This window comes from Dermacentor variabilis, chromosome 5 (assembly GCF_050947875.1).
Source record: "Dermacentor variabilis isolate Ectoservices chromosome 5, ASM5094787v1, whole genome shotgun sequence".
NCBI classification, from domain to species: Eukaryota; Metazoa; Arthropoda; class Arachnida; order Ixodida; family Ixodidae; genus Dermacentor; species Dermacentor variabilis.
In genome coordinates, this window is record NC_134572.1 from 17,005,774 (window position 1) to 17,030,842 (window position 25,069).

Here is a 25,069-nt window from a genome sequence, read left to right on the forward strand (position 1 = left end):
CTTGCTAATCAGGGACTTTTGGTCAGATATATTTGCATTTACTTGAAATTTTACACTTTGCTGGCTGCTCGGGGCAGTGTACGGAGAATGATATGGCTAGTAGATGTAATCGTCCGCAGGCACAATATGTGGCACTCATACGTGTATATGATGGGCTTACAGGGACATTCTAGGGCCGAAAAGCTCTCTGCTTTGCGGAGGGTACGTTCTTATTCGTGCCACTGGAATATGTTTGAGCAAGACAAAGTCCAAACGATCGAGTTGCAAGTTCTTTTGTCTCGTGCTTAGCTATTGCATGCTATTTTATGTCATGCCTTCGGACTGCAGCATGCTGCGAGCGCAAATTTCGTGTTCGCAATTCTTTATAGTTACTAGAATCATTTATTTTGCCAGGTGGGTGCAAAACTAGTAGTTTATCGTGTTTAGTCCACAGAAAACGTTTCTATAGAAATTTATTTCCTTAAAATCGTGAATCGACTTTCCGATTTCATCGCTTCGCTGACACTAATATCCTCCACAACATGAGCAATACGGAAATATGCGTATATTTGATTAGACAGCCGCTCCTTAAGGACACCATAGGGGAAATTATTTTAGTTCTTAATTGAATTAAATAAATGAAAGATAAATGGAAATGAAAGCGGATGAAAAAACAACTGACGGGCTGCAGGTGGGATATGAACACGCGTTTTCGCATTACGTGTGCGATGCTCTTACCAATTGAGCTACCACGGCGCCGTTTTCCGATCCACTTTCTGGAGTATGTGTCTGTCTACTAGAACTAACCATGAGAGGGCTAGCCAGCACCACCAATCACGGCCATAACAGCGGATGTGAAACATCCTATCTACTGCTGGCGTCACGTAGTACGTGAATTTTTTACGGATGAATGCAACTGGCCAATAAACCCACACTTGGCTGTTGGCATCAAAGCTGCGGGATTCGAGACTCTCGCTATGTAATGAATGAGATGAAAGGAAACCGAAGGGCCCGATTTTCATTATCAGTACACAAGAAGCCAACAAGCAATGACACGAAGGACAGCACAGGAGAAATTATTTGTAGTTGTTAATTTAATTAAAGAAATAATAAATAAATGGGAGTGAAAGTGGATGAAAGATGAAACAAATGGCCGCGGGTAGGATACGAACCCACGTATTCGCGTTACGCGTGCGATGCTCTTACAAATTGAGTAATAGAACATCGATTACACATGGAGCAAGGAAAGCGTAGGAGAAGCCCCGGCCAGCACGGACGTGTAGGAGAAAGTGTAGCGGAAGTCACGCGCTGTTTTTTGCAAACCAGCACTGGGAATGGTACCCCAAACGTCAACGTTGCTATAGCAACCACGCTCCTGAAGCACTCGCTGCTGCTCTAGGCCTCTGAAAAGTGAGCAGTTTTTTCGGCGCGTGTCTTTGTCGCAGCACATTCTGTTCGTGAGACAAGCTGACTTCGGGGCATGTAAGCTTGAAAGGTGTGTTTTTGGTCTATGAGTGCGAGTGTCAGTCAGCAACAGACACACTCAAGTAATCACGGCACGGGTCTTCGTCACCTACTTCAACCTGCCACGGAAAAGCACAGGAGCGCGTCTGCTTCACTGAAACTGTTACAGAGGCTTTGTAGCCTTCTCTCAGACGCGCGTCAGCAGCACACACTTGCGGCAACTCATAGCAATGTAAGTTCAAAGCTCGCGCCTATCAGCTCAGGCGAGCTTATTGGGGGCGCGAAGGGAGATGGCACACCAACATGGCGGCATTTCCGGCTTCAAAAACGTGACGTCAAGTCCTCTCCTATTTTGTTCCTTTCCTCCATGAAATATATATATATATATATATATATATATATATATATATATATATATATATATATATATATATATATATATTCGATTCCATCTGTCGGTCATGAATGAAAAGCCTTTCCACTCATCGATGCTCGATTGCTTTTAGAAGAAATACGAGCGCCAGCGCTGCGCATTATTCATCTCCACATACCCAGTCACTGTGATGAAATATTAGGGTGATAGTAAACAAAGCAATATATAATACCCCAGCGCATGAACACTGTGGCCGGCAAGACAGCCATTCACTCCTTGCAGGTAGTCGGTTGTCAGGGCCAGGAATGGCCGGTCTTTCGAGAGAAACAGTAGGCCGCGCACGAAGCGTGTTCCGCGCATTCCATAAAGCAGGTTACGGTCGACTGTCAAAAGTGCCGCCCCATTCGCAACACGCGCCTCGTTTGCCATAGTCGTGACCAGCCTTCACTGCGTTCCACCACGGCCTCCTATAAACACCGGCATGCGTTTTGAATTTCTCTTTTCACCTCAAAGAAGTGACCGGAAGCTGGTGCATAACTACAGCCACTGATACGCTTGCAACCCGAATTCGTGCGCGTGTCACTAAGAGATGTATTTTTATCATGAAGCCAGCAACTCACGGTAAGTTTCATACGACAAAAATTGTCTCGAGGGCAGAGTTGCGGTTCTGTAAGTAATATTGGCGATCGCTGCTCTTTCTGTTCGAATAATATTAAGTAAATGACTGCCGCTTACGAAGGGTGCTCAAAGTGGGATCGCATTTTGCAACGACCGTTTTCACCTCAACATAGCAGTCGATCTGAAATAGTAGACAACTGAAACTTTTAACCCATGTCACTGCAAACACTAAAGCTAGCGATGTAAAGCTAAATGAACATGAAAAGGTAGACATGACATTTTATGCTAACGGCGTCGAGATCATGCTCGCAAAGCTTTCATGATAACAGAGTGCACGCTCCGGAATGTTTCGTACATTCGTGCTTTCTTGCCTTGCCATGGAAGGTGGCACTCGGCTTCAGAGAGGTATACCTCAACCTTAAATAACCTCCCGCAGTGGTTGCCACGTGGAGGCTACCGAGCCCTGCGGCAACCACTGTGTGCTTGTAGGTCCGCTTTGCAAAACGAAGCGTAAAAGACATTGCTCGTTTATCTACTTACATACGCACGCTCTACCGTATGGGCCCCGGTTGTCTTGCTTTCTTTGCTTTCTTCCTCGTCAGCATTTGTGCGTAGAGAACTGTAACGCCCCGACGGATGGGAGGAGACACCTCCTCGAGGGGAAAAAAAAGTACGTTAGCATAAAATCGCAAGAAGCAGATCATAGGTCACGCGTCGGATGACCCTTAATTACCTTGGCTAACAGAAGCAAGCGCTCCACAAGTAGAGAGAGCAGGCTTGCGCGCGCCGTTGCTCTACTCGGCTAACCGCCATGTTGGTCACGACTGCCCTCTGGCATCGAGGGTGCGGCTCGTGCGCCTGCTCTGCGCTACCATATCCATCCGGTCGGCCCACGTCTCACCTGCATGCGCAACCGCGCGCGTTTTATCGCTTGCGAGAAAGCGATTCTCAGCACCATGTCTTCCTTTTGTTTTGTTTTTCTAGTCTTAAGGATGCGCTCACGCCCGGTACGTTTGCGTTCGTATCTCGCCCTTTCCCTCTCGGCTCTGCAGAAGTATCAAGGAACAACAAGCTTGCATCGACGTGTTAGCTTCCTGTCTCTGGAAGCATCCTAGCCATTCTTTCTGGCATGCTGTCGTAGGGCAGAATTGTGAAAGCAATATCCCAAAGCGCCTTCACCTCAGAAAGTCATGACATCCTTCCTCCCCCTCTCAAGACGCATTCTTGATGAGTTCTCTCTGCGGCTCTGCTGCTCGAGAATGTGTGCTATTTGTTTAGGGGTGATAATGGATCGTACACTCGATCTCTCATCAAGATTGCGTATCAGTGCAGCCCGGCACAGTTTATATATGAAAAGAACGAGACAGAGAGAGAGAGAGAGAGAGAGAGAGAGATGCGGAGGTGGCAGCGTATAGAAAAGTAATGCCGAGAGAGACGCTCAGGCGGTCAGCAGCACGCGGATGCGGCCGTCGCAGGTATCTCAGCGAGGAAGGCCCATTGGAATGCGCTCCCGCTCCTCCCCCTGACTCTGACCAGCGCGAGCAAGTCAGACGGCGCTGTCCTGAAATGGTTCTGGAATGCCGGAGCAGGAGCGCTCTCTTGTAGTGGCGCTAAACGGTGGCAACAGTGGTGGAATGCGCCTCCGCAGACTTGACGGTCGGCTCACCGCGAGCGCAAGTTCGGCGGCGACGTGTTTATACTGGACACTGGCTATGCTCACCATACGGGGTGCACTCCCAGCCACGCTGGTGGTTCCGCTGTACCACCCCCTTCCTCCCATCCAGTGGAGGAGGAGGCTGCGCCAACCTGAGCTTCGCGCGCGTAACCACTGTTCACGTCGGAATGTGTACGCGAAGCTGCCGGCGTGCAGCTGCTGCTGGCCCTGCTCCATCCGTGGCTTCTCTTTTTTTTTTTTCGTTACCTCCGGGTCTCTGCGATACTCTATTTTCGTAAACGTTGTTTTGTGCTTGAGATGCTGTAGGCTCTCTCGCACCGATGGGAGCGCGCTAATGGCCGCGCCGGAGTGGGAGATGGAAATCACGGTCGCAGCCACTCGGTCACGCCGCGCCGTCACACCTGAGCGGCCACTGAATCACGGTCATCCGTGCTTGACTCACGTGTGCGCGCGCGCTCGGCACCGGCCACAATGGGGTCCATCCCGGCGAATGCGCGTGGGCGGACCGACGAAGGCGGTCGGTGTCGCGCTCATCATCTGCTCCGTACTCCACTCGGGACCTTTTCTTTCTTTTTCTCCCCTTTTGGCTCCAGACAAACATGACAGGATGACGTCACTTTTGGTCAAGGGGGTGCCTTTGTTGTGAAAGGATGAGTGGTTCGACTGAATCCAGTTCGCTGTCTCCTTTTATCTGTTCCATCCTGCGTGATGGCGTTCTCACCTGAGTAACAAGGTGAGCTGGCAGAGGACACGTATGCGCTTCGTCCGGCCATGACACCTTTTAACGAAAAACGCGCTGGTCACGGCAGCGGCTGCTGCTTCTGCTTATTGACAGTATACCCACACGCCATTCTGCCGCTAAAGAAACTAGCTTCTTCAACTCGTACTGTGGCCATGGGGGCGAATTGTCGCTTCGTCCGAACAATCTACATTCGCTCGCTTCTTACGAGGCGACCAGAATCATCTTTCGCGAATTGCGTGTAGACCTAACTTTTGCTGCAGGGATTAGCAGGGGTACAAAAAAGGAATGTTGTTGAAGCCAACGTTTTGACAAAGAGACTTGCATTGGTCAGGACAGCAAATGCTTTGGAAAGTCGCTAATCGAACTCGCGGGCTCGCACTCTACAGCGGAGCTTCGCGAGCCACTGACACACCACGGCGGATAACCAAGGCTAATGTGAGATATTCGTTTTAGTTATTTATGTTTAGGCGAAGATATACCTATTGCTTGCTTGCATGAATTTGTTCCGCCTTTTCTTATTCTTTTTTTGAAAATGCTCAAGATAATCTAAATGAATATGTCTAACAAATAAGAGCATATAATGCAATCTAAGAAGCCACGACAGCCAGTAAAAGCGCAGAAACGAAGGAAAGATAGATAACGCGCCTCTTACGACTAATCTTCATTTGGAAACGTGCGCGTGTGCACATATTGTTTGTTCGGTGGTGCGGCGCTTATCTTGACATATACAAATGAACGTGGATATGAGTTCACGTTTGCAATTAAAGGTTAATTTCAAGAGATGCATCGCGTCTGTGTTTCTTTAAATGCTCCTGTGGTTAGCGTCGTTTCCGCGCTGATAGACTTCCATTAATTCACCCTTCCACTCGCCCAACTCAGCACCCTGCTAATCTCTCTGAAAAACTAGAGCACGCGTATCTATGCGCATAGATGGTTTTTAGAGAGAAAGCTCGGCTTTGACATGGGCACGGTAGTCTAAATGTGCTCATTCTTTTAACCTTCGACGCCATTTCTGTAACGCAGACCCTACCCAATGGGACGGCAACGACATCTGCGTATGGCTATGCTTTATGAGCGACAACCTCGGGCTGCCGGCGCTGGACGCCGCCAAGTTCCCGGACAACGGTGCAGCACTGTGCGCGCTTACACCGGAGCAGTTCCTCGAGAGGACGGACGCTCGCTCGGCCAAAATACTCAACGACTTCCTGGTTTTAAGAAAGAGGGGTGAGTGACAGCAGCAACAATTCGCGAAGAAGGTTTAAAGTGAAGCTTCCTTCGCCTACGCACCTCCCTTCCCGCTCCCGAAGGTTTGGTGCCAACATGTAAGTTTCTCGCCGAATAGACAAGTTATTGTCTATTCACACAGTACACACACAGCCTTACACACACAGCCTTAGAACAGAGAGATGAATATGATATAGAGGCAATGAATGACACTGTAACTAGGCTGGTTTCAGAAGTAGCAATTGAAGTGGGAGGTAAGGCACCTAGGCAACCAGTAGGTAAGCTCTCCAGAGTAACAAAGGACTTTATAAAAAAACTACAAATCATGGAAGTGTCCAACTCAAGAGATCAAATAGAATTCGCGGAACTGTCAAAAATAATCAAGAAGGACAAAATAAGGGATGTTCTAAATTATAACGTGAGAAAGACTGATGAAGCAGTAAAAGATGGACGCAGCCTGAAATCAGTGAGAAGGAAACTTGGCATCGGACAAACGAAGATGTATGCACTGAAATATAAGCAGGGTAATATCAGCAACAATCTCGAAGGTATAGTAAAAGCAGCGGAAGAATTCTATGTTGACCTACAGTACCCAAATCAGTCACGATACCTCCATTCGAAGTAGTAATGAACAGCTTACTGCAGAGGCTCCTTCTATAACTAGCGATGAAGATAGAAGGGGTTTGCAAGACATAAAACGGGGAAAAGCGGCAGGGGAAGATGGACCACCAGTCGATTTAATCAAAGATGGAGGAGACACAATGCTTGAAAAACCAGCGGCCCTTTATACGAACTGTCTATCGACTTCAAGAGTCCCAGAGAACTGGAAGACTGCCAACTTCATACTAATCCACAAAAAGGAAGATGTTAAAGAATTAAATAATTATAGGCCCATTAACTTACTTTCTGCATTATATAAAATATTCACTAAGATAATCTCCAATATAATAAGGGAAACACTGGACTTTAGTCACCCAAGGGAACAGGCAGGTTTCATCAAGGGATGCTTTACAATGGATCACATCCATGCCATCAACGAGGTAATAAAAAAATCCGTAGAGTACAATCAGCCTCTCTATATGGTTTTCATAGATTGCGAAAAGGCAGTTGATTCAGTAGAGACAACAGCAGTCATAGAGGCATTACGCAATCAAGGAGTACAGGATGCTTACGTAAATATATTGGAAAGTATCTACAGAGGTTCCACAGCTACCTTAATTCTCCACGAGAAAAGTAAGACGATACCTATAGAGAAAGGGGTCAGGCAAGGAGACACAATCTCTCCAATGCTATTCACTGCGTGCTTGGAAGAAGTATTCAAGCTATTAAACTGGGAAGGCTTAGGAGTAAGGATTGGCGGCGAATATTTCAGCAACCTTCGGTTTGCAGATGACATTGTTCTATTCAGCAACACTGAAGACGAGTTACAGCATATGATTGAGGACCTTAACGGAGAGAGTATAAGAGTGGGGTTGGAAGATTAATGTGCAGCAGACAAAGATAATGATCAATAGCCGGGCACGGGAACAAGAGTTCAGGATCGCCAGTCAGCCTCTCGAGTCTGTAAGGGGTACATTTACCTAGGTCAATTACTCGCAAGGGACCCTGATCATGAGCAGAAAATTTACAGAAGAATAAAAATGGGTAGGAGCGCATTCGGTAGACATTGTCAGATCCTGACTGGAATCTTACCATTATCATTAAAAGGAAATGTGTACAATCAACGTATTCTACCGGTGCTGACATATGGGGCAGAAACTTGGAGACTGTCAAAGAAACTCGAAAACAAGTTAAGGACCACGCAAAGAGCGATGGAATGAAGAATGTTAGGCGTAACGTTAAGAGACAGGAAGAGAGCGGTGGGGATCAGATAGCAAATATGGATAGCCGATATTGTAACTGACATTAAGAGAAAGAAATGGAGCTGGGCAGGTCAGGTAGTGCGTAGGTTAAATGACCGGTAGACCATTAAGGTTACAGAATGGGTGCCAAGAGAAGGGAAGCGCAGTCGAGGACGGCAGAAGACTAGGTGTAGTGAGGAAATTAAGAAATTCGCAGGCGCTAGCTAGAATCTGTTAGCGCAGGGCAGTGATAATTGGAGATCACAGGGAGAGGCCTTCGTCCTGCAGTGGACATAAAATAGGATGATGATGATGATGATGATGATGATGATGATGATGATGATGATGATGATGAGGAGGAGGAGGAGGAGGAGGAGGAGGAGGAGGAGGAGGAGGAGGAGGAGGAGGAGGAGGAAGCGTTATGCGGGCACCGCAGCCGGGAATCGCACCCGCGACCCAGAGTTTAACAGCAGAACGCCAAATGCCACGGCAGATCTGTGTGGCCTATTTTGGGGCGTGGAAAGATATATGAAGGGACGTGCAGAACAGAATGGTATACATATTCTTCTAAATGGAAAGAAAAAAGCCACAGCAGTGCATACTTTGTTTGGAAATGTGTAAGTCCTGTTTAATGTAATAATTACTGTCATTTGATTCTATTTGACCTCATCGTTATTGCTGATTTTTAATATTGTATTGCCGACCTAAATGAGATGCAATTGCACTGACGTCAAGAGAAGAGAGAAATAGAGCGTTATAATTAAATACAACTGATATATTGAATGATCATGTTCCGAACACTATATAATCCGTACGACGGGAGGCATTGAATTCAATGCTTTTCAAAACGCTAATCATAGCATGATCGAGCCGCATACAGCGAGTGGCAGCAAGTTTGTCAGTTCGAAGCAAAGAGTTGAAGTTCATCTTTGCAAAGTTACATGGCGTATTTGGAAATACTGCGAGGCTAATATAATACAGCAGGAGGCAAGGCATGACTTATCATTTGTACCTATACTCCTGATTCGCTATTACGTAACCCCAGAGCTAGAGTACCTGGCACCTGCGCCACTGATTGGGAACCACGCAGTCTTACTGAATTCGAACTGTACTGGTGTTTAGTAATTTGTTAATCGTTACCGGCTTTCTGCCATTGGAACTCACATTAGTGAGGCACTCAGCGCAAATGATTAAATTCAGTATTATGATGAGAAATGCTGCACTTAGCACCTCCGAACGACATCCTCTATTTTATAGCCTCTGGACGAAATGCACGCTATTGCGTTTCCAATTTCCACAGCTGGCTGTCCGGCTGCATTCCACACTGCATTCTGTTCTACTCAAAGTACACTCAATCGCTAAACACTGGCCATCCTTCCTCCCGCTACTCGAGGTAGATTAACGTCGTGATGTTTCTGCTTTAATGGCAGCGGTGTATCGTTTGAGAGAGGCAGGTCAGCGGTAGCAACGCCAACTAACCGCACTTGCAATTTGCACTTGCGCGCACGCCTATTCGTTATTCGTTTCGCCAGTTTTATGACGGCATATAGAGATCGCGCTACCAGTCTTATCCTGATCAATAGGGCGGATCAATGAGTGAAAAACCTGCCCGAGATCTGATCTAAAGCGACGGTGATGGACACGCAAGCAGTATGGGATGCATGTATTCACGGAGGGGGCGCCTTCCTATAACGGAAATGTAACGGAATTAAAATTCTTTCTTTCTTTCTTTCTTTCTTTCTTTCTTTCTTTCTTTCTTTCTTTCTTTCTTTCTTTCTTTCTTTCTTTCTTTCTTTCTTTCTTTTACTTCATAGGCATTTGTTTGCCGCATTTTGTTTCAGTCGTTTAAGTAATAAAATATTTATGTATGTCAATCCATTTATAGTTTCGTTTGGATGGCGGAAATTGTGATCAAGAAAGCGCTGAAAATTTCTACACCGGCATGATATCGTACGGTACTAAACAAAACATTATAGAAATGTAATTCGCACTTTAAACAACCTCGTTCATTATTCATGTTCTGTCGGAGGTTTGACACACATTATAACAAACGCGATTCGTAACTGGTAAGTATACACAAGCACTTTCGGAAAGAATCGGCGCCAGATCATTGTTATGTGCCCTGTCGAGAGATTCCTACTTCGCCTAGTGCACGCTGGACCATGAGCGTGCTCAAGGAAAACGGAAGGCGGAATCACGTACAAGCTTCCTTTAACTCATTCGAACAAGTTGGAGATAAGTGTTGCGTATCTTCGTTAGGAATGCACAACACCTTTATGATTGCTACAGAAACGACATACTTTGCCTCCGCTCTAAAATTATGAGATCGGTGTCGCTGTGGTTCACTTTCATCGAGTTCCTCGATGAATGCGCACATTTTCTTTCTAGGCAATAATCAAGTGGTTTTGCTCGATCGTATTTGAACCACCGGGCCGTGTGCGACACGCACGAACTGCACTTCCTCCGCGATAGCAGTATCAGGATACGAGGCATGTCTGCGCACCAGTTTCTTTGCCTATCAGTAGTCACTGGCAAACAGCACCAGAGACGTACTTGACGTAAGTGATGGTGCTGCGGTGCTTTAATAACTTAATGGAGACGGCAGGGCCCTAGTCCCTGTGACCAGGGACTTATCAGTTTCCAATTTCAGTACCTTGTAAATGCAAGCTTGGTTTCTAAAAGCATTATTGACTGTTACGCGATATCTGTAACTCTCTTATAAGGTAACCATAGGCACGCCTACCGTGCGTTGTTTAAGTATGTCGATTACAGTACCTACTGAATAATTGGTAAAGGAAAGGGCCACGAGGTGGGGCCAGTTTTGATAACGAGCGAATGTTGCTTAATTTCCCTCCAACGCTTCCCTATTTCGACCAGTAGGATGCGCATACGCTCTTGACTGCCACAGAGGAGATTCGACCAGGCAATAAATCACCAGCGATTGGATTGCGCACTTGTCTAACCGGTTCTAGCCGTCGCATGCATATCCTGTTGTGCCCCGCGTGCTACCGCTAAATATTCACCAATGGGCATTGCAATACCTGATACGGTTATTTTCCAGTGTGTGTGTGCGCGCACACACACGCACACGCACGCACGCACGCACGCACACACACACGCACACACACACACACACACACACACACACACACACACACACGGGCGCGCGCGCACGCGCGCGCACACACACACACACACACACACGCGCGCACACACGCACGTACGCACGCACACACGCACTTCTTTTTTAATTTGAACATCACGGTTAGGTGCAAGCCCCTGAATGTACGCGGAGAAGCTAATCGTCTCCTTGTGTTTCTTGCCGCATAAACATCTTTCCTTTGAACACAGATGTAAGATCGTGTGGTATGTAAGTTGGCCTGTTGATGCGACATCCTGAACTTTCGCCGTTCTCTCCCCCCCCCCTTCTGTTGCTGTACTTGAAACACACTTCATGGTTGTATTTCGTCGCCTGCAGTAACGAAATGGCTTAGTTTAAATCATATTCCATGCAGTTCTGCATGCATCCGACTTGATATCCTGGATGGAAAGCTATTGTAAACGCTCCTGAGTTAATTTGGAAAAGAGTTAAAGAGAAATGGGCATATTACAACGTCGCACGAAGTTATTAGCGATTGTTACGTATATCGGGGCAACGCGACGCCGTCCACTGCTCTGCGCGCGCGCCAGCCTCTTGGAGAAAGAGACACACGTCTTCTCTACGCGGCTCGCCTGTATGGCGGGGGACCACGTCTTCGGCTGCCTGCCTGCGTGGCTCGCTCGTGCCGCGAGCACACGCACACATGCCGCGGCTCGCGACTACCGAGTGCGTCGGCGTCTGCTATGAGGGAACACTCGTTGCACGCCTGGTCAACGCGTTGGAAATTTACAAGCCAATCGGCCGTTTCAGATGCCGGCCTCTTCAAAGGGCCCGCGCTGGACGCCCCATTCAGCCGCGACAGCGGCGATGGCTGCGGCGGCCGCCCGAAGAAGGTGAGTCGTGCCCGCGGCGCGAGCTTTATTCCTGGGAAGGAAGACGGAGGCAGAGAAAATAAAGAGACAAGAAAAATACAGAGAAAGGAAACAGACGCGCGTGCACGCGTGTCCGTCGCCGTCGTTCGTCGGTCAGCTTGCGTCCACCGCGGCCCAAACACTCGCGCCCACACAGGCGGGCGACAACGGCGGCGCGGGCGTTTCCCCTCCCGCGGTCCGAGCGCTGCGGCTGCAGCCTCCGAGCCATTGCTGCGGGCACGACGACCTCTCCCGTCTTCGATGTTAGAGGTGAGAGTCGCGCAATGATGGGAAGCGCGCATATACGAGCACACAAGCAGCAGTACGCGCACAGATCGCTTGTCGTATATAGTCGCCGGAAGTGCGAGGTGGAGCTGGTGGGGTAGGGTGGGTTCGTGATGGTGGTGTTGGCTGGCAACTGCACCGGCTGAGTGGCCCTTGGCTCTTGCCGCGAATTCGTACCATCACGTGCACAACAGTCCAGATTTACGCGTGCATATGGAAGTGCCGACACTAAATAACGCTTTTGTTGCTACGCACGCACGTGTGGAAGCCCTATTTTCACTTCATCATGCAGTGTGATACTCAAAATGAATCACGCGCACGTCAGTGAGATGGTTCTCTGTTCACACGACCACGCTGAGGGGGAAAGAAAAGAAAGGGAAGTCGGACGGGACATGAACCTTGTGAGAATGCTGGTTGCGCTTTAAACCAAGACACGTCAGTCTGTCTTGAACACGAGAAAAAAAAATTAGGTTCTGAAACGGTGGACGACCCGGAACCCGCTTGCTCCCCTGCAGACGGTCTCGTATGCAATTATTGAGCGGGAGCTGCAAATTATTTCGCGCTTGCTTGAACTGCAGAACTCCGAACGCTCATGGTAAAGCGTTGTCAAATAACGGTAAAGATTTCAGTCAACCTGCATGGAAGTGTGACAAAGTGGCGGGGTTTGGTATACACAATTGGCAAATAAATGAGCCTTCTCGTGGGGAAGAAAAAAGGTATGAACGAATGAGGCAGTTTCGTCTAAGGCGCTAAGGATAAACGTTCTTCGCTGCGATCACATCCCACCAAAGCGCTCCAGTTGCGTCTTCTCAACGCACAGTGGTGTACTTTAGATTCGATCACTTCGTCCGGTCGCACCAGACGAAACGAGCGACGCTGGGCGATGGTGTTTGAAACCATGCTACTCGTCACGCGGTGACCCACCTTCACGACGTACGCATGGCGCGCTTATATGTTGAGGCAGAAGTCACAGTGCGAGTGAGACAACACAGTTTATCTTTGTCTCTCGTCTTTTCGTTCTTTCCCGCGAACCCAGCGCCTGTTTCGCGCTTCTCGTCGAGTCCGGACGCGGCTAAGCGGTCGTCACCGCGGGGACACCCCCTCCTTCCTTTCTTTCTGACTCGCCACGGCGCGAGCTCGAGTGCTGCAGCGCCCAGGCCCCGCAAGCGCGAAACGATCTCCTCGAGGCCCCGGTGGACGGCGGTTCGTCGAAAAGGGGTGTCGTTCGCGATAAGCCTTCCTGCGCAAAAACGCCGGCATCCCGGGACTGCACCGCTATAAGAGAACTCGAGCGAACGTGTTTGCAGCAGATTCAGGGGGGAGGGGGGGAGGGGGGGTGGAGGTTTTCGGGCCGGGTCCACGCGAGGCCTCCTTTTTGTCTCGGGGTGGCAAGGGCGAGATGGCGGTGGAGGCGGTGCGAGAGGAAGGCCCCTCGCCTGCACGATAGATGGCTGTGGCTGCTGATAGGGGCCCGGGTCCGATGACCGAGCAAAACGGGGCCCGAATTGCAGGAAGGAAGCTGTGGCCGCCGGGGTACTTTGCTCGCCCGGGACCCGGAACCCCCGCACCACCGGTCACTCTCTTGTTTTCTTTTGAAGCTGATATTTTGACTCCTTATAGTTTTCGTTTTCGTTCCTGTGTTTACGCGAGCCAGTTCTATGAGGAGGTTTACTTATATCTTATACCCCGGGCGTTCGTTCTATATCTTAAGTTGGCTTTTGCGCCTATATCCACTGAGCTTCTCGCGCAGAGATACCATTGGATATGTATGAATGCTTTTAGTCGTTTCCTTGCACCTCAGCGGTCAACTAATGCCTGCTCCTTGCTTGCCAGCTATGACTTGGAGGATAGCTACCGCTAGTTTTTCATGCTCTGCGAGTATCGCTTTCGACTTGCTGCCTATGTTTGATCGCGTCGCTCACCTTCGCATGTGCTGACATACTACTCATGCCGGTATCGTTTTCTCTCAATTCTTTCTGTTAAATTATAGTTTTCGAAGGGTTTTCGAGTTTTGTGCATCAGTCAGTGGTTCCTCGTCGTGTTATATGCACAAAAGATGTATTATTGTTGTGAGGACCCCTGTATAGACCTTAGGATAATAATTAATATTACACCAGTATGGAAACACTATTCCCGTTCGAGCGCAGACATGTGCACCTAAAGGATGTTTGAAACTGGCAACTTCAAACTTCCAGTTCGTATGTGTATGTGCGTTCGAGCAACAGCAAAATTCACCGCTTCTTCCCCGCGAAAGTCACGCCTTCTTATCTTGCCCTCATCCGCCGCCCGTGCCGTATACACAACAATGGTAACGTATCTTGTGAAATACGAACGACCTTTCACTGTGCGTACTCGGTATAGTTCACGGCAAGCAAGTACAGATGGGTACACTTCGTGACGTATGATGCGGAGCTTTTCTGGCTTACGGCCAACGGCACTTCCCTGCGGTCCAGGGACGCGCAGCGGCGCGCGAGCGCCGGAAAATCCCTCCGAATAAATCCCCTCATTGACATGCCGCGGTTAACCCATTACCATCGCGGTCGCGCTCTCACAGTGTTTAAAAACTCGTCCACTTCTTTTCAAGGCTTCGCCTGCGTCTACGGTCTAATGCTGCCGTAATAAGGCTCCCGCTTTCGCTAGAGCAGTTCCGCGCTCTCCCCTCTTGTCCACATGATAGAATAGAATCCTCCGCTAACAATAACACTTCACCACGACCACGTCCCGCTTTATTAAATGAAAAGGGCAACTCCCCGGTAATCCAGCACCCTCCATTCTGCGATCTATGAGCCGTCGTTGTAGTCGCTATCTCGTACCCTCCCCACCCCCTTTTCTCCCCCAGTGCTTCTCCTTACTGGGCGCGCGACCGGCGTCTCCCCCAAGTCATTCTTCGCTCGGCTGCTTTATCTTTTGTCTCGGTAATCGCCGCATTCGTTATTGCGCACGTGCCTCCTTGGTCGCATGCGTTCACCGTCGTTCACACGCGTCGCCGCAGCGGCGGTGACAACGCACGCGCCTGCATGTGTGCGTGCGCGCGCCTTTATGCAAATACGCGCGTAGGGAATCACGCCCTGCGGATCCTAAAGAGACGTCGCGGTGCTTCGCCGCTCGGCGTTCGGACGACGTACTCCATCCTTATATGCACCCCCTCTCGCTCACTCTCCTGGAAGCCCCCTCTCCTCTGATCCGTTTATATTGAAAACTGCCTTGCCCGGTGGGCCTGAATAATAAGCCGACCGAGGGGAGAATGCGCCTAGGCGCTGATAGCGCTGAACAATGCTCCCGTTCTGTCCGCCTTTCTTTTTCCCCTTACCGCACTCCGGCCTCAGTTAGCTCTCCCTACTTCCAAAAGTAAGAGAGAGGAGGCGGTTCGACGTCTTCCCTCAGGTTCTCGCAAGGCCGGCGTCCGCGGCGCTGCCCCGTGTCGTAATGGAAAGAGAACCGTGGCGCCGCGTGTAGTTCATTAAACGCAGGGATCCCCTCCACACGGGCCGGGATCCCGCCACTGAGGCCGGGATTCGAGGCTGCACTAACTCTCTTCGCGATAGCATCGCTCTTTTCTCGTTCTCCACACTCTCTTCTATCCCCCCTTTCCCCTCTCTTTCCCATAACCTAGTCCCTTGCCTCCTCTTCATCCCGTGGTTTCTCGCAGTTCTCGGTACATAGTACGTACTCTGCTGGGCGTCGCTTGCTGCTTTCTGACTTCTTCCTTGCCCGACTTGCTCTTGTTCTACATTTCTCCTCGTGTATGTGTGCGTGTGTCGCGTCTTCGCAAGCACCCGCGGCTATTTATTGGCTCCCAGCCCTTCTTTGTATGCGACGGCGCTGGGTTGTGAAACTCGGCGAGACAGGGCACGAAACGCGCGGGGTTCATTTGGTCGGGGCCAGGCCGTGCGTCTCGCCGTCTACGGTTGGGGCTACGTGCGTTGCGGAGGTTCGCACGTCGCCGAGCCTTGCTTAACCCTTGAGAACGTAGTACCTATTACCTTTGGTTGTTGCAATCTTAACTTCGCATTGGAACTCGGGAACAAAGCAAAGGCTGGGGTAAGGTCGATAGACAGGTTTTATTTTGACACTTCTTCAGAGCTTCAAGCGACAAAATCCAACAGGTTCAAGAAGTAATTTGGCCATATTAAATGGCGGAATGGATGTTTAGCGAGTGACATCGGCAAGCGAAAATATGACGTTTATGTTGTGATCTTCATGGTCGTTAAGGGCAGCTGCAGGATTATTCTGCTTAATTACTGCCTTTTTTGACACGTGCACGAATTAATTGAAATTAAACATGCAGTCATAGAAAATCAGGATCAGTGGCAATTTAAAACAGGTGCTGCCCCTGGTGATCGTTTGTAAAACATCTCGACATAATTTGAGAGCACCTTGGTTGAGTTCAGAGGATGTGTGTAGTGCGCTGCATAACGCAAACACAGAATGTGGATAGATAAACATGTGTACGCCCGTATGTTCTCCCCTAGAAAACACCTACACAATATTTCTTTTATACAAGTTCTGTACTATACATCGCCTGAGTATAGTTACATCCCTTGTTGTGCTGCACTTTATTCCAATCCTGTATAGAACGTATCAAGGTGACGTCACATTAACACATTTAACAGCTCAAAACAGACAGGAGAATTTACACGAGTACATCGGGAAAATAACATTAGCACCACGTTAATAGCCAACAGCAGTCTCTATGTGCATTATCTTTGCCTGTGACTTAAGATTTCATTCAAGGTGGATAGACTTTTGAACCAGAGGTGGAAAGAATAAAAAGGGGTGTTCATCAGTGTATCGAGGACACTGCAAACGAGAATGTGCTTCATTTTACAGTCGAATGTCTATGTAAGAAAGACTACAGTGTAGCAATTTAATAATTGACAAATAACGATCTGGCGTGTCGTACACAATGCCCTCATGAGCACAAGTCAGAGACCATAGCATTTGTTGCACGGCGCGTATTTGCCTCAACATCGGAAGTTGTCGCTTTTTGTTTGGAGAGCATTATTTAACGAGATGCCACATTACTATAACAAGGAAACAGACAACAATGGCACCGCCATGGAGGCTAACATTTTGAAAAGGCAAGGAGGGTAGCGCAGTCAACTCGCTTTGTCCCATACATAGGATCTACAGTGCGTTCTAGAAATGTACGCTCCGGTGCGACTGTGACCATGCTGCTCCCATAATGTGTTTTTATTTAAATTTGTTCTCCGACGGTGCATGCACAACATGAACGGATAAAGGAAGAACGTCGCGAAGGCAAAATATTGCATTTTTCTCTAGGTTGTCAGATTTTAGCCTGCACAGCTCAACATTCGTCCCGTACAACACCACTCGTGTCTCGTTTCCTTCGCCGTGTGTGTGGCCCCGTAGTTTCACGCTGTTGCGCTTCGATATATTCAGCGCTCACTTCGCCACTTGCAATGGGTAGCGCGGCACGTCGAAGCCACGCTGTGACAAGCGCAGACTGACTTGACATCGTCTCAGTTATTGCGTACTGCGACGGGTTACATTCTCCGTTTTGGCGCCTCCTTACAGGCCGAGCGTGCGTGGCCGCACGCTCTCCCTCGGCCTTCTCCCGATCCGCATCACTTTACTCCCGGAGCCCTTTCACCGACGTTCCTCCTCGGTTTGTTATATGTGGCGGAGCGCTCGCGGAGGCGGAACTCGGATCACAGCTTCCGGCCCTCGAAAGCCGAAGCGACCGGAACGGTGCTTCTCTATTGGATGTCACCATGGCAACTGCGCGGTCGCCTCCCCCGTCTTTCCCCAGCGATCTAACGCGAGCGGCGTTGTAATCCGCCGCAGCGCCTCACTCCTTCCCATCCTCCCCTGCTCCCTCCTTTTCTCCCTTCTACGTCGTATTGATTGGCCCGATCTCTGCGTTTGTTCGCTACAGCTTTTAGACATCATCATCATAACCCGAGAGCAGAACTAGGTTCGCAGAGGAAAGAGGAACGCACGTCTCGCTTACAACGATCATACACGAAGAGCGAAGGGAAAGCGGGACGGGAAAAGTAAGCACGGTTTTCCCTAAAAGGAAAGATCAACTTCTGACGTCCGTCTTTCGCTCTTTGTACACCTCCTCCCCTTTCTTTCTTTTTTATCGCTTCTAATTTTTGCCGAGGACCGCCGACTGTTGTCGAAAAGGAGAGGAGAACGCTGAGATTTAAGATAACGTAAAAAGGGGGACGCGAGATTTGGAACAACTTCTTGCATTTATTCTCCTCTATTTCAGTCTCTCCCTTTCCATCTGGCGACAAAATATTTTCCAACAGATGACAATCGGGCGATCGCAAAGCTGTAAGCAAAGACACCAGTCGCATCAAATCGAGTCTGGTCTGTGAGATCCGTTTTGTTGCTCCTCTGTTCGCCGATTCGGGTGCTTCGTTCTCTCCTTACTTTCGCGCGCATATTCTAGTGTTTGTTCCCTTCTTTCAGCTCTCTCCCCATTCGGGCCTCACTTCGCCCTCAGCCTTCTGCGTATCGCGCAACGAAGCCGATCTCTCTTCCCCTCCACTCGTTGTACGCCCACACTGGCGGCCGCAAGAGACGGGGCCGGCACACCGTCAGGAAGGAAGGCCTTGCGGCGAAGCAGACCCAACCAGGGTTAACGTTCCACTTCCTCCGGCGCTTGTTCAAGCCACCGGCGCTCGCTGCCGCCGTGATTTTCCTGTGCAACAGCGGCAACAGGAGCTGACCGACCGCGATGCTCTACGCCGCCGCCGCGCCCGGTAAGGCGCTCTTTCCTGCTGGGCTCTTCCTGTGGCTTGCCCGTTGCTTGCATGGATACCTAACTCGTATTGGAATGATAGGAAATGGCGATAACGTTCGTACTATCCCGTATGTCCGGTGTGAGCAATTTGTCTTACAGCTGAGCCCAGCCTTCCTATAGGCCTGCGCGTAGCGGGTTAAGTTATGACCTGTTGCTGGTGAGATAAAAACATTGCGTTCGCCTTTGCAATAAGGTGAGAAGACGACATACTTCGCTATAGGTGAGACAACAGGATATTAATATTTAAACGTATCTTTGACTATAGCTGTGAGAGACAGTGCTTTGAGTACCTCAAAGTGCACGTGCATGCTAATATCTGGTCAACTACATTTACCATCGAATGAGCTTATCTTAACCGTTGATATCCCCCTATGGCATATCGCAAAAATTAATAGTTACGTTACGGGCACCATTCACACGAATACACCAGTTAATCATATTGCTGTCATTGTCGAACTGCGTTTGATGTAAATTTCCGCTAACGTAAAGCACTGCATTGAGAATATAGATGCTATCATAACGAGACAGCGTAAACTGTTTCTGGTGTTCGGCATGCTCATAAAACTATTTTAGACTTACTTCTTGCTCGGCGGTTAAGAGCACTTACAAAATGAGGCGGGGACACTTGTTCTGTTCGCGGTTGTGCCAAACGCTTCTTTACGATGCCTGACATTTCATTCTGTAGCTCGCTCGCAACCCGCTTTTTGCAAAGGCGAACCACTAGATATCTATGCAAAAGGCTCAAAGGAAACGCTTTCTATTCAATTCATTGCAACTGCGATCGGCCATCGCGCTGTCCTTGTGTGCTCAGACCAGACGTCGTACTCCGAGGCCCTCCGCAAGTCCGGCTGGTCTGCGGGCTCTCCTGCCAATGGAGGCTACGAACACCAGACTTCTGTCTCGTCCTGTGAGTCGGCTGCACCTTATGCATGCCATGCATTCATGCGTCGCGGTTTGCAGTTTATCTGCTCAAGCCGCATATGAAAATATGTGTATTGACAGCGGGGAGATTGCTCTGTTTCTCGATATTTCGCGGTCAACCTGCAAAAACAAATGATGCTGATTAAGGTGCGGAGTAGGGACGAGCAGACTCGCTATCCTTTTTGCGTCATCATGTGAAGCGTGGGGAACAGGTACAATGCTTTCTGATGCGTCTGATTACGCAGCACTGTAGTAATATATTGAAACGCGAAACCAGTCGAAATAAGCTAGGACCTACCTTTCTATTTATATTTTCGCCGGCATGTTTCTCATCAGTTTTATCTTCTTCAGTCCTTTTTTCAAGATTAGTTCAGAAGCGATTGTGTAAGGTATTCATACCGTATATAAAGTCAGTGCATGCGGTATTGTATAGACTTGGTTTAAGCGCGCTATTGCCGTCAGCTTTTATGAAAGTTCCCACCAATTTGGTTTAAATCGCTGTGTTGTCGTAGCCCACAAAATTCACCAGTGAAGTGCCTTTTGACCACCGTGAGCTGACGCGAAAATCCAAGATGCATCTACAACATATCAACCTACCACGTGGTGTTACATCGTCGCGTTTGTGTTTAGGCCAACATAAATTGTCTTTATGGCAAGGAGCGTGAGGAGATGGCTACTTTTCCAACTTAAATGGAGATCCTGCCTTGAGAATCTAGCTGGTGCACGAAGACATTATGCTCCTTAGCGGTCTTCGGGTCTGAGTAGGTTATAACAAAGACTCAGAACCACAGCCTAGGTTTACATCAAGCTTAGAGAATGGCTATACGCAACGATTTAGCATAGCGTCTAGAGTAAATAAGTAAATCTATATCCATGCCCCTTTGGATTTAAGTTTTCGTTATCGGTCTGCACACCTATCTTTTCCTGTTTGCAAAGCGTTTATTGTTTCTGCAAGTTCATCTAGCTGTAATTCACGTCATCTGGAACATCTGGAAGGATAAGTTTTGTCAAAGCAACTCGTCCACTTCGCTTGGATGGTCTGATTACTTAATTACGAAAACGACGATCTTGCAATGATGCTTCGCAGTTCCCTTTTGGTTAACCTGACAAAGCATATCGACGTGCGCCGGTTATGCATGCACCGTTCAAGCCATGTGGTGGTAAATTACTTCGAATCGTCTTGTCACAGTAGTGCTTCTGACAGCTACTTGCAGTTCACTGCTTACTGTAAGCGCTTCAGGATTTACATCCGACAAAACGTGTTATCTGTGTAATACGAAAAGTGTGGTGTGTTCCTCCTGTATATAAATGCGGTTGCCCGTATGCAGAGTCCATGGCGTCATTTTTACAGCGTGAAGCACTGAAGCGCGGAAAGAAAAGAAAGACAACAAAAGGTTAGCAAAAGAAGGACGAACGCAACTTATTTATTTATTTATTTCGGAATACTGTCAATGCCTTCTTGGGATTTTTACAGGAAAGGGCAAAACATACAAATACAGGTTCAGTGCTAACATATATATTTTTAAGAGTCAAAAATAAAGGCAGAACATGCAATACACATGACAATAATAAATAAAACTGATGATGGCACTTGAATACAATATGGACAAATTGGTCCAAATTGCTATTCTTATCCATAGATGGAGGTCAGTGTAGTCGGGGAAATCATACCACTCGGTCTCCATTTGCGAAGTTAAAATAAAGTATAGCCGGGCTAACGAGCACTTGTTGCATGTGCAGTTCTTTGAATTACATTGAAACGTTATGAACACCCCTGACTGTGTGAACAACACAGAAAGTACCATCTTTCTGCCTCGTCTCCAAAGATACGACGGACTTATGCGCTAATATTTATGAACGCTGCATTAGGTGTACTGGCTGTTAGCATTTGAAATGCACGCCACATTTGTGGGAACTTCAGTGCCAATTTGGAAACTGATCTCTTATCTTTTCCGTGTGACGAAAAAAAAAAACAAAAACAAGAGAACTGAGCACTTTTGCATGAAGTGAGATGCAATGACAACGATTATTCTAAATAATTAGTGCCAGTGATTCTCCATTCTGGTTTTCTCATTGCCCTTTATTGTCTCGTGAGGCACTGTAACCGTGCACCCAAGTAGGTATAAAAGAAATTTGGGTAAACCATGGTTCAGTTTCGTCATCGTTGTTGTTGTTGTTGTCCTGAGTGGCCGTGGCACATACCCACAGTGGGGGATTGGCCAAAAATCGGGTGGTTCAATTAGATGCATAAAAGTAATAATAATAACAATATAGTTAACAATTTGAGCGTTGGAGTTTTGTGTTTGGAGAAAAAAGGAAATAATCAGATGAAAAACGAGCATAAAATAATAATACGAAGAATAATTAATAATAGATAAGAAATAAAAGAAAGTTATGGTTGGGAGGGAGAACGATCAGTCTAACATGCAAATTGATTGATTTCAATTAGGTAATTTTGGATTGCCAAGCAAACATTTCTGTGGCTGAACCCAATAATGGAGGCTCCAAAGGATAGGATCACAGGCACTGATAAAGTTAGACAAATAGAGCGAAGCGGGATTTCGAGTATTCGTTTTCTTATAATAGAAAAACGTCTGCAAGACAACAAGAAATGGTCTATTGTCGCCGCTTCGCCACAGAATGAGCATAATGGTGAGGGGGCCAGACCAGACCTGTGGAGGTAGAAGTTCAATGCAGGTATACGGCAGCGCAGCCTCGTGATGGACACTTCAATTTTCCGTGTTCGGCAAAAATCTAGGTGCCAAGGGTGTAGGAGATGTCCGTAATCCACAGAGTTAGTAATTGCGGAGCCTGATCCTGTCTGTATAATGACACTCCTGCGGAATCTAGCAGCAGTAACATAAGCAGTCAAAGGGCAGCAAGGGAGAATCGGGCCACTTATCGGTGCCTTGGCTAGAGAGGCTGCAATTTCATTTATGTTTAGTCCTTTATGGCCAGGCACCCAAATCAAACGCACGCTTCTCAAGTACCCAGGTAATAATGAATGAAATGTCCTCATCACGCGAGAATCAATAGAAGCAGTAAGGGATGAGCACAATGATAACGAATCAGTGACTATCACGGCTGACGTAATTGATGGTCCTAATTTGAGTAATGCCAGCACCATAGCCATGAATTCGGCTAAAATGATCGGTATGAAATCTGGCAGCCGAAGAGAAAATGTCCAATCGAGAATCGGGAAAAATATTCCTACACATGACTTTTCTTCACATTGTGAAGCATCTGTCGCAATTACAATGTTCGTCTTCACATTTTCACATATATGTAGCCCTCTTTTTCTTCTCCTTTGTTGCTGTTTTGCAAAATGACCTGATGCGTGAAAAATGCGGCCAGTTATTTCTTTGTCACATACTTTTGTTTGTTCGTGACTACTGACAAACATGACGCGGTAGTATCCCGCCAGTTTTGCTATATGACACACAAACGCCTGGCACGGGTCGCCGTGATGGCATTTTCTAGCGGCAAAGGCATTAGCGATCCAAACCATGAGACTCGTGTTCAAATGCCGTTGTTTTTTCGACACGCCACGTCCTTTGTTTATATGCTTGAGGCAATTAACACCCTGATCTGCGCTACGGCCAGCAGACATCATGCCATCGTTAACACAGCAAAATGTTGCCATATATATTGCTGTGACATTAACTGGGCACATGTCTAGAATATATTCGAGCGAACTTACTTCACAGGCTACATTACTTGAGTTTGTATATGTTGAGTGAGAACACAGATATCTATTTTGAGGTTGCACGTGCACGTATGCCTGGCAGGAATGGACACCTGGATTGACCAAGTGTACTAATTAGTATGATTTGAGGCAGCAATTTTTTTTCGTTAGTATTGTTAATATATTGCTAAAGTTCGACCGAAGATGAAGCTTGAACGTTTTCTGTTAAACGACGTCGTAAGTTTAGCCGTAATTTATTCGTTGGTACCAAACGTGTACTTATCATTACAAACTAACGTTGATGTATCCACGTGTGCTACATATGGTCAACTTTTCCGAGGTATACAGCGAAGACAAAATTAATTTCTTGCTTAACGTCCCGGAGCTGCACTTTGGGCTATGAAACGCCATAGTGCCCTCTTCCTTGATTAACTCCGTCATGTAGCAACATAGGAGGCACCGTAAAGTATTACGCATGCATCAAACGTCGGCAAAAATGTACGTTCTAAAATTTTATAGTTTTCCACTAATGAGAGAGAATAAAATTTGGGCAGAACTAATCCATGATGGCTATCCCAAGTATACGAAGAACATTCTCTTCAAGCAAAAATAATTTCGGTGAGATTTTAAAGGATTTCTTTTTTTAATTGAAGAGCGCCATAAACAAGGTTAGGTCCACACTTCTAGAATACACTTCTCTCACGACCAGTCCACATTTTACCGGCAGCGCAGTCTTCAGGATCGGCCCACAGAAATGGTTAGATACATAGCCGGAACTAAAACTGTCCCGCCAATGCCAGGAATGCTATTCGCATTAAAAGCTTTACTGACAACTATAGGTTAGCCCAGCGACTGGCTTGGCATGCTACTCCAGTTGCTATATTTGATTAGTGATGAAATAGAGACACACATAGAATGAACTATGCGCACGCAAACACAGACGGAAAACACAGTATAGCCGTCAACCAGTTCATTTTATCATTTGGGCTTACATCTCGCAGGAACGATAAATCACCTTAGTTCCGCCCGTAGTACGGACGGCACCGCCGCAGTATAAGTATGCACTGCACATATGGAGATGCCATATGTCAGTGGTCAATGGAGAACCACGCGCGAAATCCTGAATGTGTAGACCAATCTTCCTGCGGCGTCGTATAGGTAGCTTCACTGGCGCGATGCGATGTGCGGTGTAAGTAAGCGGACGTATTTTTACCTTGTATTTTGTGACCCCCGAAGGATAATGCATCCTTGACGCATCATCCAAGCGTGTTAGACAGCAGGTTTGAAATCCGCGTCACCGGCGGCATCATTTTTCTTGTCGCCAGTATTATCTTGCGTTGTTTTTTTTTAGTTACCTAGGTTTATGATGAAACGATGCACTCAAGATAAGTGGCACTGAATTTCCCTCTTTTTCATGCCTCTTCTCCATGCCCTTAAGAAATTGTTGCTTACTGAGATATGAGTTTAAAATGCTGA

The 25,069-nt window shown here is 47.6% G+C and overlaps 1 protein-coding gene across 2 annotated transcripts in view; it reads left to right on the forward strand.

Moving 5' to 3' along the window:
* LOC142582310 (transcriptional regulator Erg-like) overlaps positions 1–25,069 on the forward strand; it is a 60,634-nt gene that overhangs the window by 20,565 nt on the left and 15,000 nt on the right. Inside the window, exons 3-5 of one of the 2 annotated variants that reach the window (XM_075691873.1) lie at positions 5,875–6,075; positions 11,827–11,909; positions 19,804–19,894. In XM_075691873.1, the coding sequence (XP_075547988.1) occupies positions 5,875–6,075; positions 11,827–11,909; positions 19,804–19,894 (375 nt within the window). The remainder of the gene's footprint in view (positions 1–5,874; positions 6,076–11,826; positions 11,910–19,803; positions 19,895–25,069) is intronic. The other variant, XM_075691872.1, reaches the window with a different exon arrangement.